Below are 15,273 nucleotides of genomic sequence, written 5' to 3'. Positions count from 1 at the left end.
TATCTCGTCTTCAATTAGGAAATACCATCTCATTGGTCGTTCCCTGTAGAAGGCATGCAGGTGCAAGTACCGAATATCTATCATATGCTATTCTACAGCATAAACACGAAAAATTATCTGCGGCTTGTTGATGTGGTCCGAATAAACTGCGGGTAGTACGGCCGGCTTCCTGTCATTTGCCCAATTCTCATGATTAGAACAGCATTTTCTGTTAGACGTGTCTCATACCAATCTGTTTATAGCTATGAGATACTGATCTTATCGATCGCCACCGCTGCCGTATATCGGTAGCCGCTGAAGTGGATAGACAGTGGAAGCAGTCTCATTCTATTACATAACACTGTGGTGCGGAATGCCGTTAGATCGGAAAGAAATTGATAGTTCCTTATGTGTTATACCACTAGAAACGAGACGCCGAGTTTCAATTTATGACGTGATTCAGTATGTTACGTACTCAACCCAACAGAAACATTTCTCTTCAGTGATACGAGTTTGTCATCATCTTCGCTTTGCTTAGAAAAGCCTCACGGCCAACCTGAAAAGCATACTGCGTTAATGTTGTAGGGTAAAATTTTGGCACGGATTCTAGAAACCTGGAAATCTGAAAGAGCCGAGGACGCCCAACGATAGGAATCGATTCTAAATCGGATTCCACATGCTAGAAACGTAACAAAGCACTCAGTTAGCCCCACATGGCAGCGTATGAAGCATTACAACATCTGGTTCCAAAAAAACATGCTGCTTATTATATTATATGATAATTACTTGAGCCGCCATAAACTCCATCCTGTCCATTAGTTTGTTGACTACATGCCGGGAACGTCACATGTTGTCACCTTTCGAAGAGCTACGTGATGACAACTACGCCGTGGGAAATTCGCCAAAATGGCCCCTCTGAAGGCTACTTATGGCTGAATCAGGAACGCTAAAGAAAGAATCTAGTGAAATTATATGGTCATCATTGCTTTTTTTGATATAGAATTGTTTGTACCATCGGGTTTTTTTTTTTTTTTTTTATCGAACAGTACACAGATTATGCGCTTTACTATATTTCTTACCCACAAATGTAGCCTTCATTTAGAAAAGTGCCAGCAAATGGTCTAATATAAAGACGCTCGAGAAGTCGCACAGGTTTATGTTTGATGTTCACCGGTGGTAACATAACGACTCTGTACCCCCCTTTCTTAATGGCGCTATTCTCAGATCAACACTGACTAGGCACTCAACTTTAATAAGAGTTTCTAACAATCGTAAGAGAATACCATATTTTGGGTAGATTCTCATGGACGACGGCGGAATTGTAAATAACGATGAATATTTCGGATCCTTAATCAATGCCCGCCTTTTCATAAGAACAAATAATTCTTACCCGGAAGATGTTTCATTTAGGAGACTATGGATCGTCCGCTTCGATCTCTTGTATATTCTGTAAATGAGTATCTGTAATTGACCCACATAGTGGAGTAGTAAAAATTTGAAAGTTTAAATATGCTACAGGCACGCAAACAGGCTAGGTATTCTTATCTGCAGCTGTTAAACGTATGATATATGTCTAAAGCTACATTTTTTTTTACAAATACTCGTTTTGTAGGACTAATAGCAATTGACTTATACGCCAACCTATTCCAAAGAAAAGTCCTTTCACTTGGTGATCCGTTTATACTTGCTCCATGTTATTTGATAATTGCTTTAGCACTGGAACTTAAAGATTGATCTTTTTTTCCCATCTTCTGAACAATTTTATTTTTCTTTTTCTTGCGTGCATATTCATTGTGTGTTAGATGCTGATGTTTAATCATCGTGACCCATTAATGTTTTGTTGTTGAGTCTAATTATCAATTAAACATTATCATTAGAGAATGTAGAATTAGCGTATCTTCTTTAGTTCACAGTGTAATTGTAGTGAGGAGCACTTAATTATATTTGTGAGATGTTCTGCGTTCTCACTGTCTCTGTGAATGTATCTGCGTGAGTGTGCGGTCATCTTCATTATATTCGCATGAGCCTGCCATCGGAGTCACAACATGACCACTAATCCTCGATGCCCACTGTTCCCTTTTTGACATCTTCCACGGACATGCCTGTTGTCTCGATCACGATGATATCTAAGAGAGGTCCTAGCGTAGTGTAGGACCTATGAGAAGCTGAAGCTTCTAGAGGGGCTAGCAACGACCGCTTCTTTGACCAGCTGAAGAGAGCAATTGTCACAAAATCAATGCAGTTGCAGTGATACTGAAGCCGCAAAAGGGTTGGATATACAACTAATTCCTGTGTTATAAGGTGCCGTCGTGCCTTAGACACGTCGCAGTAGGGGCAAACCAGCCGGGTTAGTGCTATGGATTAAATGAGATCAACCGGGGGTTGCTGGAGAATAGGCGGATCCTATGCGCGCGGGAGCTATACGCTGAACGCGAGTAGACTCAGCTTACGAAGACTGTGATGCCAGAGAACGAAATATTCTGGACATTGTGGTCAACCTAGCTTTATTGCGCAACTCTTGCTTTGTAGAAAAAAGACATATTCTAATTTCGGGAATTAACAAAATATTGATTAGTTTTGAAAAATTGCCGAAACGTTGTCCGCTCACGTATAAAGGTTCATGGTTGATTTCTATTTAGGGGTCCGTGTTGAACTATACACCGTTGTCGTGACTTTTTGGTGATATGGAAATAATGGCATACTACAGGACGGCGTACGACAACTAAGATATAAACGTTACCAACTCTACAATGTCGGCAATACCATAGAGACAGAAGAATGGTATTAAGTATTGAGCTTGCGCAAAACCTCACTCCATTTTCGTGCTGTAGTATTTTTAAAATCAACCGCGGGTCATCATCCGATTCAAACTAATGTGCAAAGCGTGAAAAGACACGTATGCTTCGATTCTAAACTGATTTCTTGCTCATTCCAATTACAAGTAACTAAAAAAACATAATTTTTTGATAAATCAAGATAAAGTTTTTAACAGTTTAGAAAGATACTGGTGTAAATTATAGGAACAACAACGCTTGCCATGGATTGTATACACATAATCGAAACATCGGTCGAAGAACATTGTCTTTTTAGCCGTGGGCTAAAACACCCTTGAATGGAACTTCGTCAAACTATATAAGAAACTGGACAGCACTGCTCTTTTTAACAACTTGGAAAAAAAATATATGACGCACTTCAATGAAACGTGAATCGATTTAGAAAATCACTGAAGGTACTAATAAATGAAGCGTTCGAAGATGTTTGCATTTGCCCGCTCAGACTTCGCGTTTGAGGGGTGTGCATGGCAGGTAAGCTGGCTTTTCCCAGAAAGGTTAGGAATTTAAGGTTCCTTCCGGAGCACCCAGGTGGCGCTGTTAGATGCTTGTTTTTGCTTCGCAACTGCCTAGCCTGAAGCTATATCAGAACGCAATAGTCACTAAGGTTCCAGATCTGGCAGGTTGAACTTCTCAGTAAGATCTTCAGTTGATCTTCGGGCTATACAAAATCATATTCGTTCTATAAAAGTAAGCCATAAATACACCTGAAACCTAAATCTCGCGTAAATTTTCAAGGAATGTCGTCGTGTTATCGTAACCTGACTGTAGGAGAATTAGTCTTGATAAACCAGGACAACAAGCCTGCGTATGCTCTCAAATTGCACAATTTAAAAAATAACATTTTAGAAAACATGATATGACAACATTTTAGCACATTGTGTAGGAAAACAGATAAAAAAAGATAAACGTAAAAAGTTCATCTTGCGGTTTTGAAACAATGTGGCTATTGTCGCCAAGGTTCATCCACATATTTTATTTACATAAATAGGACATATAGTAATAATAGGGAGAATTATGAAATAAGAAGAACGTATTGTTATCCCTTTGCGTACCATAGACAGAGGCCATTAGGAAACGAATCAAAAAATAAGCTGTCGATGTTTTATGTCAACGTCACTTGGACTTTTCCGTTCTAATATTCGAGTGGAGAACAGTTGCGTCTGCCAAATACGTGTAGGGCTCCGTTGACAGTCGGCACTAAGCAGCGTATCCTAATTTCGGATCGCGCCAACTTTCACCATTCGAACAATACGTTAGCGGCTTTTTCCTTAAAAACCTTCTTCTGCCTACTGCGATTTAAGCCACGTAATGACAATTGTACGCGTCTTCGATAAGCTTACCTAACTACAGGAACAGTTATTTCGAACTTATCTAAATCGGTTTCTGTTTGTCGTTCTTACAAGAAAGAAAGGTACCATAGCTTGTGGGGGACATCGGTGTTGAAGAGAAATCAAGACTGGTATAATTTTTCTACATAACTATACGATCCCTACGGTCCGAAGTAAAGAAAATAGAGCAGGCAAATAGTACGCTTCGATTACAAGACCGAACCCGGTGCGGGTATAATAATTGCGAAAATTTTGTGGAAGCAGTTCGCTTGTTCTATATACGTGTAGGTACGTATTTGAAGTAGTTCTCAGATAATTCTAGGAACAATTAGATGGCCGTTCTTTTTTATTAAGTGGCTGTAGTCGCTTCTACAAAAACGAGATGTCAAAAGCTTAAATACAATATCGTAAAATCAGCCTTTTAGGTTCAATCAAAGCGAAATAGTTAATTGTACAGCTCAAGAAAAATGCATCTACATGTGAATTGGTACCTGTCTTAAGGGCAAATTTACTCCCTCTTTTCACACGAGAAGCTTATTCGTTCATATTAAAAGAAATAGGTTATAGGCCTACTTTGATCGTTCATCTTATAATGAAAGATTAAATAAATGTTAGAATATTGTCGATGTAGCGTTTGCTAATAAGAAAAACATCTACTATAGGACATAACGAAGTTACATTATAAAACATAATTATTTCTCTCGTTTAAACCTGTAGGTATCTCCCGTGTTTTAATTCGAATCTCACCACGAAAATATAAACAGGCATGTAGGCTATCAAATAATAGGTAATTGAGCTCTTCATTAATTAAAAAGATGCCATCAAAATTGAAAAAAGACAGTAAAAACTGTCCTAAATTTTATGCTTCTCAGCAGAAATGCAATTGCATCTAATTTACTGCAGGTCTTATGAAGAAGTACGCAGTTAGCGCTTGTCCAACTACCGCTAGGCTAAATGTATTTGTTCTGTTTAGGCAATTATGATAAACGTAAATGTACCATTCCAATATTCCTCGTTGACCGCCAGAACAGGCTCAGCATAGAGATTCAAGATCAAGTGGACAAGATAATTTTTTTAAAAAAATCGGATCACGGACATTCAAGACCCCTTTTATTGTTTTTTCAACGGCTTAATTAGTTACGATACAGAGTTATGATGATATACTCGTGAGACGCTAAACTTGCTAGGAGGCGTTCATATCTAACTTGGATCTAATTACGGCAAAGATACAGGCAAGACTAGAGTGCCATTACTTACGACAATATGTTGTTCCCTAGAGATATTATACATTAAAAAGCCCATACGTGGTAGTTTATCTACTTGCAGCACAAGGTATTAAGGTATAACATTGCCAATTGAAACGAACTCATATCTGCGTGCATCCAACGATATCTGTCTGCTGTTTACGCTCAGTCTACTGATTAGAATTTAAAAACATTTTCTAACAGTATTTTTTCACAGATACGTACATTCGTGAATGGCTATCTATACCTAGTATTTTTTGAAGCATCTAATCACTGTGTGTTAAAGAGGCCAGGTTAGTTGTTAGCGTTAAATACCGTCTGCATATATAAACCTCGATTTAAATAATGCCAAACATTTACGCAGAGACCTTGGTAAGGGAATTGGTCAAATCGTTTAGTTAATGACGCCCGAGAACCCTGTTTGGTTCCCGAGCATCGGAGATCCTCGCAATGCTTTTGTTTATCTCTTTATTCAACACTTTATTAAAAATCTGAATCTGACCAGCTAGTCGGGTACTGGTCAGTACTTAATCAACGACCTTTGTCATATCTTCACTGAATCAGTCTGTCTTAATAAGCTGACGTCTTTCCTTCTTTGCCTACGCAAAACAGTACATTAGCAACGCCCATCTGCCTTTTCTCGCTAACTCTTCTGTACCATATGGTATAGCCTGATAGTATAATACTAGTCTTCGATTTGTTGGGTACGAGTAAGCAAGTGACATTCTGGTGCGAACGGTCTAAGAAACAGCCAGCTGCAGTTCCCGTTGTTCCCTTGTCGCCCTCGGGTTCAAAGCGTTATGAGTACGTATGTCTTTATCTATGTCTTTTCTCTCTAGCCAGCTATCCATTCATTCATGCATCCATCCATCCATCCATCCAATCAGCAAGTCAGTTCTACTTCGTCGTCTGCCTGCCTGCCAAATTCAAGTTGAGCTCACAGCAGCTTCCCTTCCTGATGATCTATGTAAGCTTTCATGTAAACCCCCAACGCGGCGTGCGCCGCTGTTCCTCTCACTCTTGCAAGCTGTTGCACTCTGCACTTCTTTGTTACGATGGCAATCTCCATTCGCCCCTGCTGCATAAATTCGTATTGTAAGTCCCTCCCTAGTGATGCTTGCTGTGCGCTGCAGTTGCGAGACAGCGCATCGGTGGTCTCGATCCCGGGTAACTTACACTCAGCATCGAACCAAAAGAGCTTTTTCTTTCAAAGCACACTCTTACAGATGCAGGACAATGTTGCTGCGACGTCGCCACGCTTTAGACGGCTGCTGTACTGGCTTCTATTCGTGCTGTTTCGTCTGTTGCTGTTACCCCCGCTGACGCGGCTACTGCTGGGGGCAGTTCGCCGATTGGCGACGGGGAGCGCTGAAAGCGGGAATCACAAAGAGTCTCCCTCACACTTGAGTAGAACGATCTTTGGGGAGACTGCTAACCGACAAGCAGCAACATATCGATAGAGTACCATTTTTTCTAACTAGCAGAAGAAATTCAATGAAGCTGCGCGTCGTAGCGGCATATGAAATACTTAGATGATCAAACACCACTATAGTCACGAACGATATCTAGGTGCTCGCCCTGCCATCTCTATAATGCGTAGCTCTGCGTAAGGAAACACCGACTGACGTGGTTAGCTCATACAGAGTGGATAGAGACGGTGCATTGATAACCATGACTATTAGCAAAGATGTAGTAGAGAACTAAGTATATGCTAATTATATTTTGAGACATAAAGAATATGTGTTCAGTTAAATAAGTATTTATAAAATACTTCGTCGTTATTTCTGCATTGACGCGTGGCGCCACTAAATAATAACTACGACAGATGGTTCATGAATAATCAAACATTTAACGTCTGTAATCTTCTAGGTTAGATTCGTATCCTCTCGCCTAATTTACTAGTGAACAAACGCAAAATCGGAATCTTCATTAATACACTCCCTCTCTCCCTCTCTCTCTCTCTCTCTCTCTCTCTCTCTCTCTCTCTCCCTCTGCTGTCTCTCGATGCGCGAATGTGTACCTGTGAGATGTTAAATGAAAAACACAAAATATTGATTTGTTATATTAAACATGTATATTTATTATTATCTGTATACAGCTAAGCGTTTTTATAAAGTCCGGCCACCTTCTGAAAGACGCTATTGATATGTGTTGGAGATCTCTGTCTTACTCATGATCCAGTTCAGGCATTCTGTACCAGCGCAATTTGCACAGTCCTTGTTTGTCAAAAGCTGATGTCATCAAGCGTAAGAATAACTGATAAACGATTACTTCGCGAGAGAAACATAGATGGGATACGCAAGCCTCAGGGAAAACGAATGGATACGAACACAGAAATACGTACGTAAACACGAAAAATCTCAAAATAACAAACACGAACTAAAACAGATTTTGTTTCGCTTCAGTATTTTCACCTCACTGACAACACTTCCTATTTGAAAACCTACTTTCGAAAGGATTATGGGGAAGGGACATACAATGAACATTATAGGTCGGCAGGCTTCATTACCTTCTTTTCGTATATCTCGTCAAATGTCAAGGGTCTTTACTGTCTTTCTGTTCACGGCTTATCCTGCTTATTGACTTGACCATTTCCCGTAATTCTCTACTGGACAAGTATCGCAATTTTATCTCGCGTTAACAGCCCTTGCCGTTGCACCCCTGCGTATTGACCGTTAGCTGGCACCGGCACCCAGACTGAGACTACGAATGCCAGAATCATTCATTTTACTTTTAGTTACATGTAGTTAGTTAGGTTTTTTTTTTTTAACTTTTATTATTATTACTATTCTTCTTATCACGATCATCGTCATCGTAAGTGTTATCCTTAGATTGGTGTCGATCTTCACTTTAGTTTTTTAATATTGTGTTGTTGTAACTGATGAGCTTGGTTTTCGCCATATCTGAGATGATTACTAATGCTGTTTAGATTTATATTAATATAGTCAGTATCAGCATATTATTGTGCATTCGTATTCTAATTCGTTTATATTGTTATAGTATTATTAGCATCATAATGTTTTTTTTTTTTGTACAGTTTATATTTACAAATGTACGGGTCACGTTCATTGATCGTAACGGCAAGTGGGCGCAAGCCATTCCAGAGACCGATCGCTTAATCCATTTGGCCGTTACGTTGCCATTCTGTGATGCTATTACACTCGAATATGCGTTTCGATGCCTTACGTGCTTACTCTTGCCCTCAAAAACGGCACAACTCTACGCAGCATAATCTCTAGGTCCCGAAAGATTCGTTTTAAACGTTTAGCGGCGTCAGCCACAACCGCACGCTCGCTTATCCCAAACGTCGTTTCCCTCTCCCTGAACTCTTCGGCGTGCTTTGCCTCACGCGTTAAGTGCTTATAAATTGGGCTATCCGAAGAATGAGAGATTGTTTGAATAAAAGCTGAGAGGCCGTGGCATTGCGAATAAAAAAAGCTAAATCATGATATAAAAGTTCAACGACTGCGTCCCGGCGCCTATGGTCGTCCACCGACGACAACAGGAGCTTTAAGATTAATGGAACTATAATTAATGGAGCAACGCTGCTGAATGTAGAAAACAACATTGCTGCCGTTGCAGGCTTTAAAAATGGGCCAACGCCTCCTCACTGCAACTGAAGGCTCTGTCAACCCATGAAAGCTCGGAGCTGTGGCATAATAAAAATACGCAAAATGGCATGATAGCTGGCTGTATGCGACCCTATGTATGTGAGTGTACGGATGTCTACACACACGCAGGCTGTAGCTTTTCCGGTTTCTTTACACTTGATAGGCGTCTCCTCGATGTTTTTTGGTGAAAACGTCGCTTACAGGTGGGATCAAATGCCACTGCTTTCCTCTATCTCTTCATCTGTCGTCGGCGCCAGCCTTTCAGACGAGACGACAGGGACGGTCTTTCGACAGAAATAGCGAAGTTGACGGTAGGATCGTTCATTTATTTCAATATTTACATAAACGAGATTCGCACGCCGGCCATGGAAAGCCAACAAGTCGATAGTAGCCGGCCAGCCAGACAAACGGTGACTGAGGTCTAAATCAAAGTATGCAATGACGTGTAGTCGTAGCATTTTTCCACGAGACTACAACAAGCCATGTACGGTACACATAGTAATAGCTAATCGGAAAAGCCTGTTGTTCTTATTTCTGGACCATGCCAGAATTACGTTCTAAGGGAAAACGAGTAGCGCTTTGAGGGTGACAGTCCGTCGATTTGTCAACGATATGATGTCATAGTACAGCCCACGTAAGAAACCATAGCAACATGAAGTGAAGATAGCTACAGCCATTAGGTAGCTGAACGATTTAGGCATTCTGCACTCGCAGTTGATCCTCGCCAGGAGAGGCTGCCGAGTTAAAGTAGGAACTCTGCATCGAGTACAGCCGATCGATTGGGTTCAACGGGTTGATGGTATTGAGAGCATTGCCGTGCAGACTCCCGGTGAATGAGCGTGCTAACAGAGCGGCGGCCTCGTCATCGCCGCCTGTTGGACATCTGCAAACGGAGGAAGTCTGTTCGTCAGTCAGATAAACCTTCAACCAACAGAAACTGCACAACGCTAAACACTGTCGTTTAAGCAGTACCCGTCGCACAGCGCGTATCTGTCAAGTAATAATAATAATAATAAATTAATGCAATGCACAACAGACGCGGTACACGACACGATAGAAAAAGAAAACAAGCCTTATTTATTATTTATCTCTTTATTTCTGGATTAATTACCTAGAGCTATCCCTGACTAACCTACCCCTGTCGGGTGGTCCTCTGAGCGGATCCGATGAGGACGTCCTCGAGCCCGCCAAGACTGGACTCGGAGTCTGCTCCAATTTCCGTCTTCATAAACGCCTGTTCTGATTGTGCATAGAATGGCATACTATGTGGACTATCGTAGGGTAAGCCGCCGACAGTGCTAGGGACTATGTTGTACGAGGGGGACCCTCCCGCACTGTCGAGTTCATGCAGCGCGAGGCGGTACGGTGACGAGCCGACGAGATCTGGTGAGGCAGACTGCCTTCCGTCCTCTGAGCGCCTACAGGAGTCTCTCGTGGACGAGGCTATCTCGGACTCGGAAGAGTCACCGCAGTTACTCTGTGCCGTCCGCGCTACCGTGCCGGAGCCGCCGTTCCGCTGCTGTTGTTGTTGTTTACGCTGGATCTTTTTGAGCTTGGCCCGCTGGTTTTGAAACCACACCTGAACGATACGTACGCTCAGACCTGTCTCCTTCGCCAATGCCTCGCGGACCTTCCTGCAGGGCTTTTGACTGATCTCGAACGATGCCTTGAAGGCTCTCCTCTGTGCCGTCGTTAGCATCGTTCGAGGACGCTTGGGCCCCCTTCGTCCGTCAGGCCTCTGCGCCCCGGGAGCCCCTACGGCTCCCACGCCGCCCCCCGCGACCGTCACACCAGTCGGTACTGTGCCAGGTCCAGTTAGCGTGCCTGGTAGCAACGTCTGTCCAGTTACCGAAACTCCATTGACGGGAACTACAGCGGCCTCAACGTTGCCTATTACGAACGAGAAGGTCGATGCTTACGCTGTTAGTTAATAGTCGTTCACGTATGTCATAGCCGCTATAGCGTTTACTCACGTCAAAACTGATTGGATTTCACCAACGAACGGTTAGACCTACAGGATGAAAACGAATGGGGATTTACTTCCATAATGTCCCAGATTCGTTGATATAGCGAGACAATCCTACAAACGACGAACATGGATAACAACCGACAATTTTAGGAGACTTGTTGAAAAACACCATGTTTTTTTATCTGGAGAGAGATAATTTTCGCAGAGAAAATTAAAAAAACTTAATTGTACAGTATATGGTACTTATATTTTAGGTTGTTTTATTAGAATTTAATAATGTATAGAACATTCTCTTCATTGGAGTCAGAAATTAGCATACCACGTAGCTGTTGTAGGAGATGTATTTCTTTCTCAAAGTCCTGTCGACAATAAAGCCTCCCACTGCGCAAGACATACTCATCTCCTCGTTGCAGTTGACGCCCGCATGTACAACATAAAAAACACGAAAGGTGGTACACTTGCTCCAACGCCTTCATTACGAGTTCAGCTGGAGCAATCGAACCTGTACATGCTGCACACTTTGCTCCAAATAATCTGCAATATATGTATACAACACATTTAGTTATACAATTAAAACTTGTAAGAATTCATTGAGATATAGGATAGTCTCTTTTTCTTATAATGAGCAAGTAACGAGGTGTACATATACAGGGTGGGTGCACAGCTGTAGACTGCATGATCAAGACCCTAAACAATTTCTACATTTTATATCCCACCCGTAAAGCTTTGCGTTCCAAATTTAAGTAGTAGTAACCAGTAAAAAGTTTTTCTGCCTGTAGATCACTAAAAGCAAAAGCGTGAACTTATTCATCAGCGTTACACAGCTATATCTGTGCTAAACTACCTTTGTACAACAGATTAACAGTTTATTATCATAGAATAGTTTGGGTACCACCACGGCCTTTCTGTTACATGAGGTGATTGGTTTACCAGTTCAGCGCCGTACCTCACTTCCTTTTCTTTCCTTTAAGTGTAACATTACTACATTTGGGCAAAGAAATTTATGGTAACAATTGCCACGGCAGCAGTCTAAGTCCGCGTCCTTTTCTATGTCGTCCGTGTTTACCGATCTGTGCCTAGGCTTTAGTTCAGTTAGTGCTTCTTCCATTTGGCTACTAAGCCGCTCGGTTAGTCTCCCGAATTCGCTTTGTATAGGCTGTATTGGTCATCGAATTCAACTAATATGGTTCTTAACAACGGCGGGGCTCTCACCGATAGCGTACAGAGTTAGAAGGCATCTACCTTTTAACGAATCGGCCCAACGGCCCCTGCTGGCCTTTCGACCTCATATGTAATAACACTAGTGCGCATAAACTAGCACATATTGGCGCAACCTCACATCGATGAGATGGCGCTTTCGTTCAGCTGTTGGCATAGAGATGAATTGAAGGTCTGGTGTTCCGATACCTTGGCAAAAATTAACCTTTTTCTCTTTAGGTACACCCCTGCCTCGGCCGGAGTTCTTCTTCTCGAAAATAGAAAAGAAGGTGAGGACTGGTCGATTAGTCGTTGTTTGCCATTGCCGCCTTCTTTTGAGCCTGCAAAGGTTTCCTGTGTTTTAGCAGAGCAGTACGTCTCGCAGACAGCTTAGCAGCATTGCGGATTCAGTATAGCAGCTCAGCTTTGTAATACAACTATCTAGCTGGATGTGTCTAAATCTAAGGCTACGAGATATTTCTACAGAGCTTTTATACCATTAACAGCATAGATAGGTAGGCCCTACCTACGGCCAATGGTTCGTGGCCACGGATGCATCCGTCTGACTGGACGGGCTAGATGGTCATCGACGACCGAAACCGAGTTGCTAGGCAAGCAGGAACCGGCGAGCAGCAAGGCAAAGCTAGCATTGGAAAGGGACGATAGCCAAAGAACGATGTCGGGCCAAGGAGTCAACAGCAATAAGATGTTCCCCGCAGGCTGTTTGTTCCGCACACAGGACAACAACCAGAGTCATCGCGTCCTTGCACCCCTTTCCTACCCCCTGAAGCCACACACGCACGATGAGACAAGCTCATCGACAGACAGGCAGATTCGCAAGCTCATTCGCTTGTCCTGTCACAGAGCAACGTACACATGAAACGAAGGAGCTATGTACACTCTTCTGGGCACTTTGTAGCAATGGTCCGAGTCGTTATTGTCACCTCCTCGATCGTTGTAGTCCAGCAACGGTGAAGCAACAGCACGAATAAGAGCAGGAAGCGAGCTGCTCCAGCCGATGGTCCGCTTGCAGATGGTAATATCGTATTCTGCCTACAAGGTCCTGTCTTCTGAACGTTTGCCGTTCTTTAAACTGCATGCACTGGCATATAACTGCAATACGGTGCGGTTACCATTGCATGTAACGCAGACTGCCACTATCTGAATGAAGTGGTATACTGGATTGAGTGAATAATTTCCAACTGACCACAGATAAGGGCGAGCCATGGGTGGAACTTGAAAACACTCGTGTTGCAGAGCGTTTTTATATCGCCGCTGGACGACGGAATGGGTGCTGTGTGCTTATGGACGATCCACGCACCCATCGTGTGAGAGAGAATGCCCATATTGAGTGAAGAAAGGTATGACCAAAGCACCAGTTGCCACTAGCGTCTACACCAGTGATGAGTTGTCGCCGAGTTTGTCGTTCGGAAAGAAATCCAAATGAACTCTCTATTTGAAGTGGGGCTGAAGATTGAGAGGTACCAAGCAAAACGCACGGTTTAGTGCATAGCACTAGCCCGTACTTGTTATTGGTTTCCCACTACATCTGTCTTTATAATCTTCCTATCCACATCCTTCGTCCTTTTTCTCTCGCTGCTTCACAGGCTGTTTTCGTCTTTTCTCTCGCTTTGGCTCTCCCTTTTCGTCTCCTTTAACAAACACTGGCACAAGCAGTCACGCGTACACATACACACACGTAAACAGAAACACACGGTCACAGACAAACAAAGCACTAGAAAAGCGTCCGATAGTCACTTCTACCTTTTCAGCACAAGGGACGAAGGAAATGTGCGCGCTAAGTCATGTGAAGCAGCCCTAGTTCCTCATTCGACCAGGCGAGCTACTAATACGGAACCGAGTTATCTGTTAGGAGAGAATAAGTCAGTGCGTTGGTGGCTAAAAGAACTGGGAGGTGCCCAGCGGAATGGATGAAGACGAATAAAGGATCGAGGGAAAAATAGAGGCCATAGTGAAATAGTGGATCAGCGGTAGACAGGGAAAAAGTATGACGATAAGCTGTGTGCAATCACTTTCACTTTTGTTCGGCCTGTCTCAGTAGCCTAAGGTACAAATCAGGACGGACCCATTTGCTGTTTCGGAGCTAACGCGTGCAAGGCTTAATATGAGCACCCAACAGAGCTAACATGAGTAAAGGGGGGCGTTCGTGCAGACAAACGGTACTGCTCCACAGCACGAGGCATAACACGGGGGAGTACATACGAGCATTGATTGCTGAGCTGCTATTACTAGATGCAGCAGCAGACTTGGCTGCTACAATGAAACTATCTACGAACAGCAATGGCAGGTGCACAGTGTGCGTGATGACTACGCTAAATGCCGCTTAGTCGGAAAGCTACCTGTCGCATTTCAACGCCAAACATTAACACTTCGCAGATTGCGATTGAACTTGACTCTGCCTTCTGGTGAATGGTATAGGACTACATAAACATGTTAAATGTGTGTCAAAATAATAAGATAATTGCTGGTATTTATCTACTGGTATGACATGCGCAGGTCATGTATTGATAACATTCGACGGATGTATACCAACATGTGAGTTCCGATTAGACCAAAGCAATCCACCAATAAACACTATGTAAAAGCTACAAGAAATGCTCAACGAGCCGCATGAATGTTGAAAGTGTCAGATTTTCACACGCATGACGAGATATGGACAATAGACTAAGTCAGAAAATATTGATGGGTTACCTGTATATCGATCACATACGGTTACGTTCCTTTAACAACGGAATGTATTGATCGAATTTAAGGTTACCCATACAAGAATAAGTAAATAAAATAATGTATAAAAAGCTAGTTCAACCGGCGGTCCCCCCAACGGTATGTAGATATCGGTCACGCCGAGTAACTTACTCCTTAAGCCTTCAAGTTATTAAATTAAATTATGTCTTAAATCAGGCCGGAATCGAAACTATATACAGATCTATTATTTAAAATACGCTATTTTACGAGTTGTAATAGTTGTCCGTCGGCTTAGCAACATTGTAATGAAAAAAACATCTCTCACGTAGAGTGCACACTTCCGTCTGTGCAAGATAACCTCATATCATAAAAACGCAGCTGCCATAAAGCTACGTTTATATATAT

General features: G+C 42.5%; 1 protein-coding gene across 3 annotated transcripts in view; it reads right to left on the bottom strand.

The window, feature by feature from the left end:
• Positions 1-7,436: 7,436 nt before the first annotated feature.
• The window catches only part of LOC111260207 (LIM homeobox transcription factor 1-beta), a 48,082-nt gene continuing 40,245 nt past the window's right edge, over positions 7,437-15,273 (bottom strand). For all 3 annotated transcript variants that reach the window (XM_086968200.1, XM_086968203.1, XM_086968201.1), the window contains exons 4-6: positions 11,285-11,499; positions 10,133-10,886; positions 7,437-9,879 (exon numbers count right to left, since the gene is read on the bottom strand). In XM_086968200.1, coding sequence (XP_086824326.1) covers positions 9,690-9,879; positions 10,133-10,886; positions 11,285-11,499 — 1,159 coding nt within the window. In that variant the 3' untranslated portion in view covers positions 7,437-9,689. The remainder of the gene's footprint in view (positions 9,880-10,132; positions 10,887-11,284; positions 11,500-15,273) is intronic.

The sequence above is a fragment of the Varroa jacobsoni genome, unplaced genomic scaffold (genome assembly GCF_002532875.2).
Source record: "Varroa jacobsoni isolate VJ856 unplaced genomic scaffold, vjacob_1.0 scaffold_410, whole genome shotgun sequence".
NCBI classification, from domain to species: Eukaryota; Metazoa; Arthropoda; class Arachnida; order Mesostigmata; family Varroidae; genus Varroa; species Varroa jacobsoni.
The sequence above is the reverse complement of the archived record's forward strand: the minus strand, read 5'-3'. Positions and strand labels throughout refer to the sequence as shown.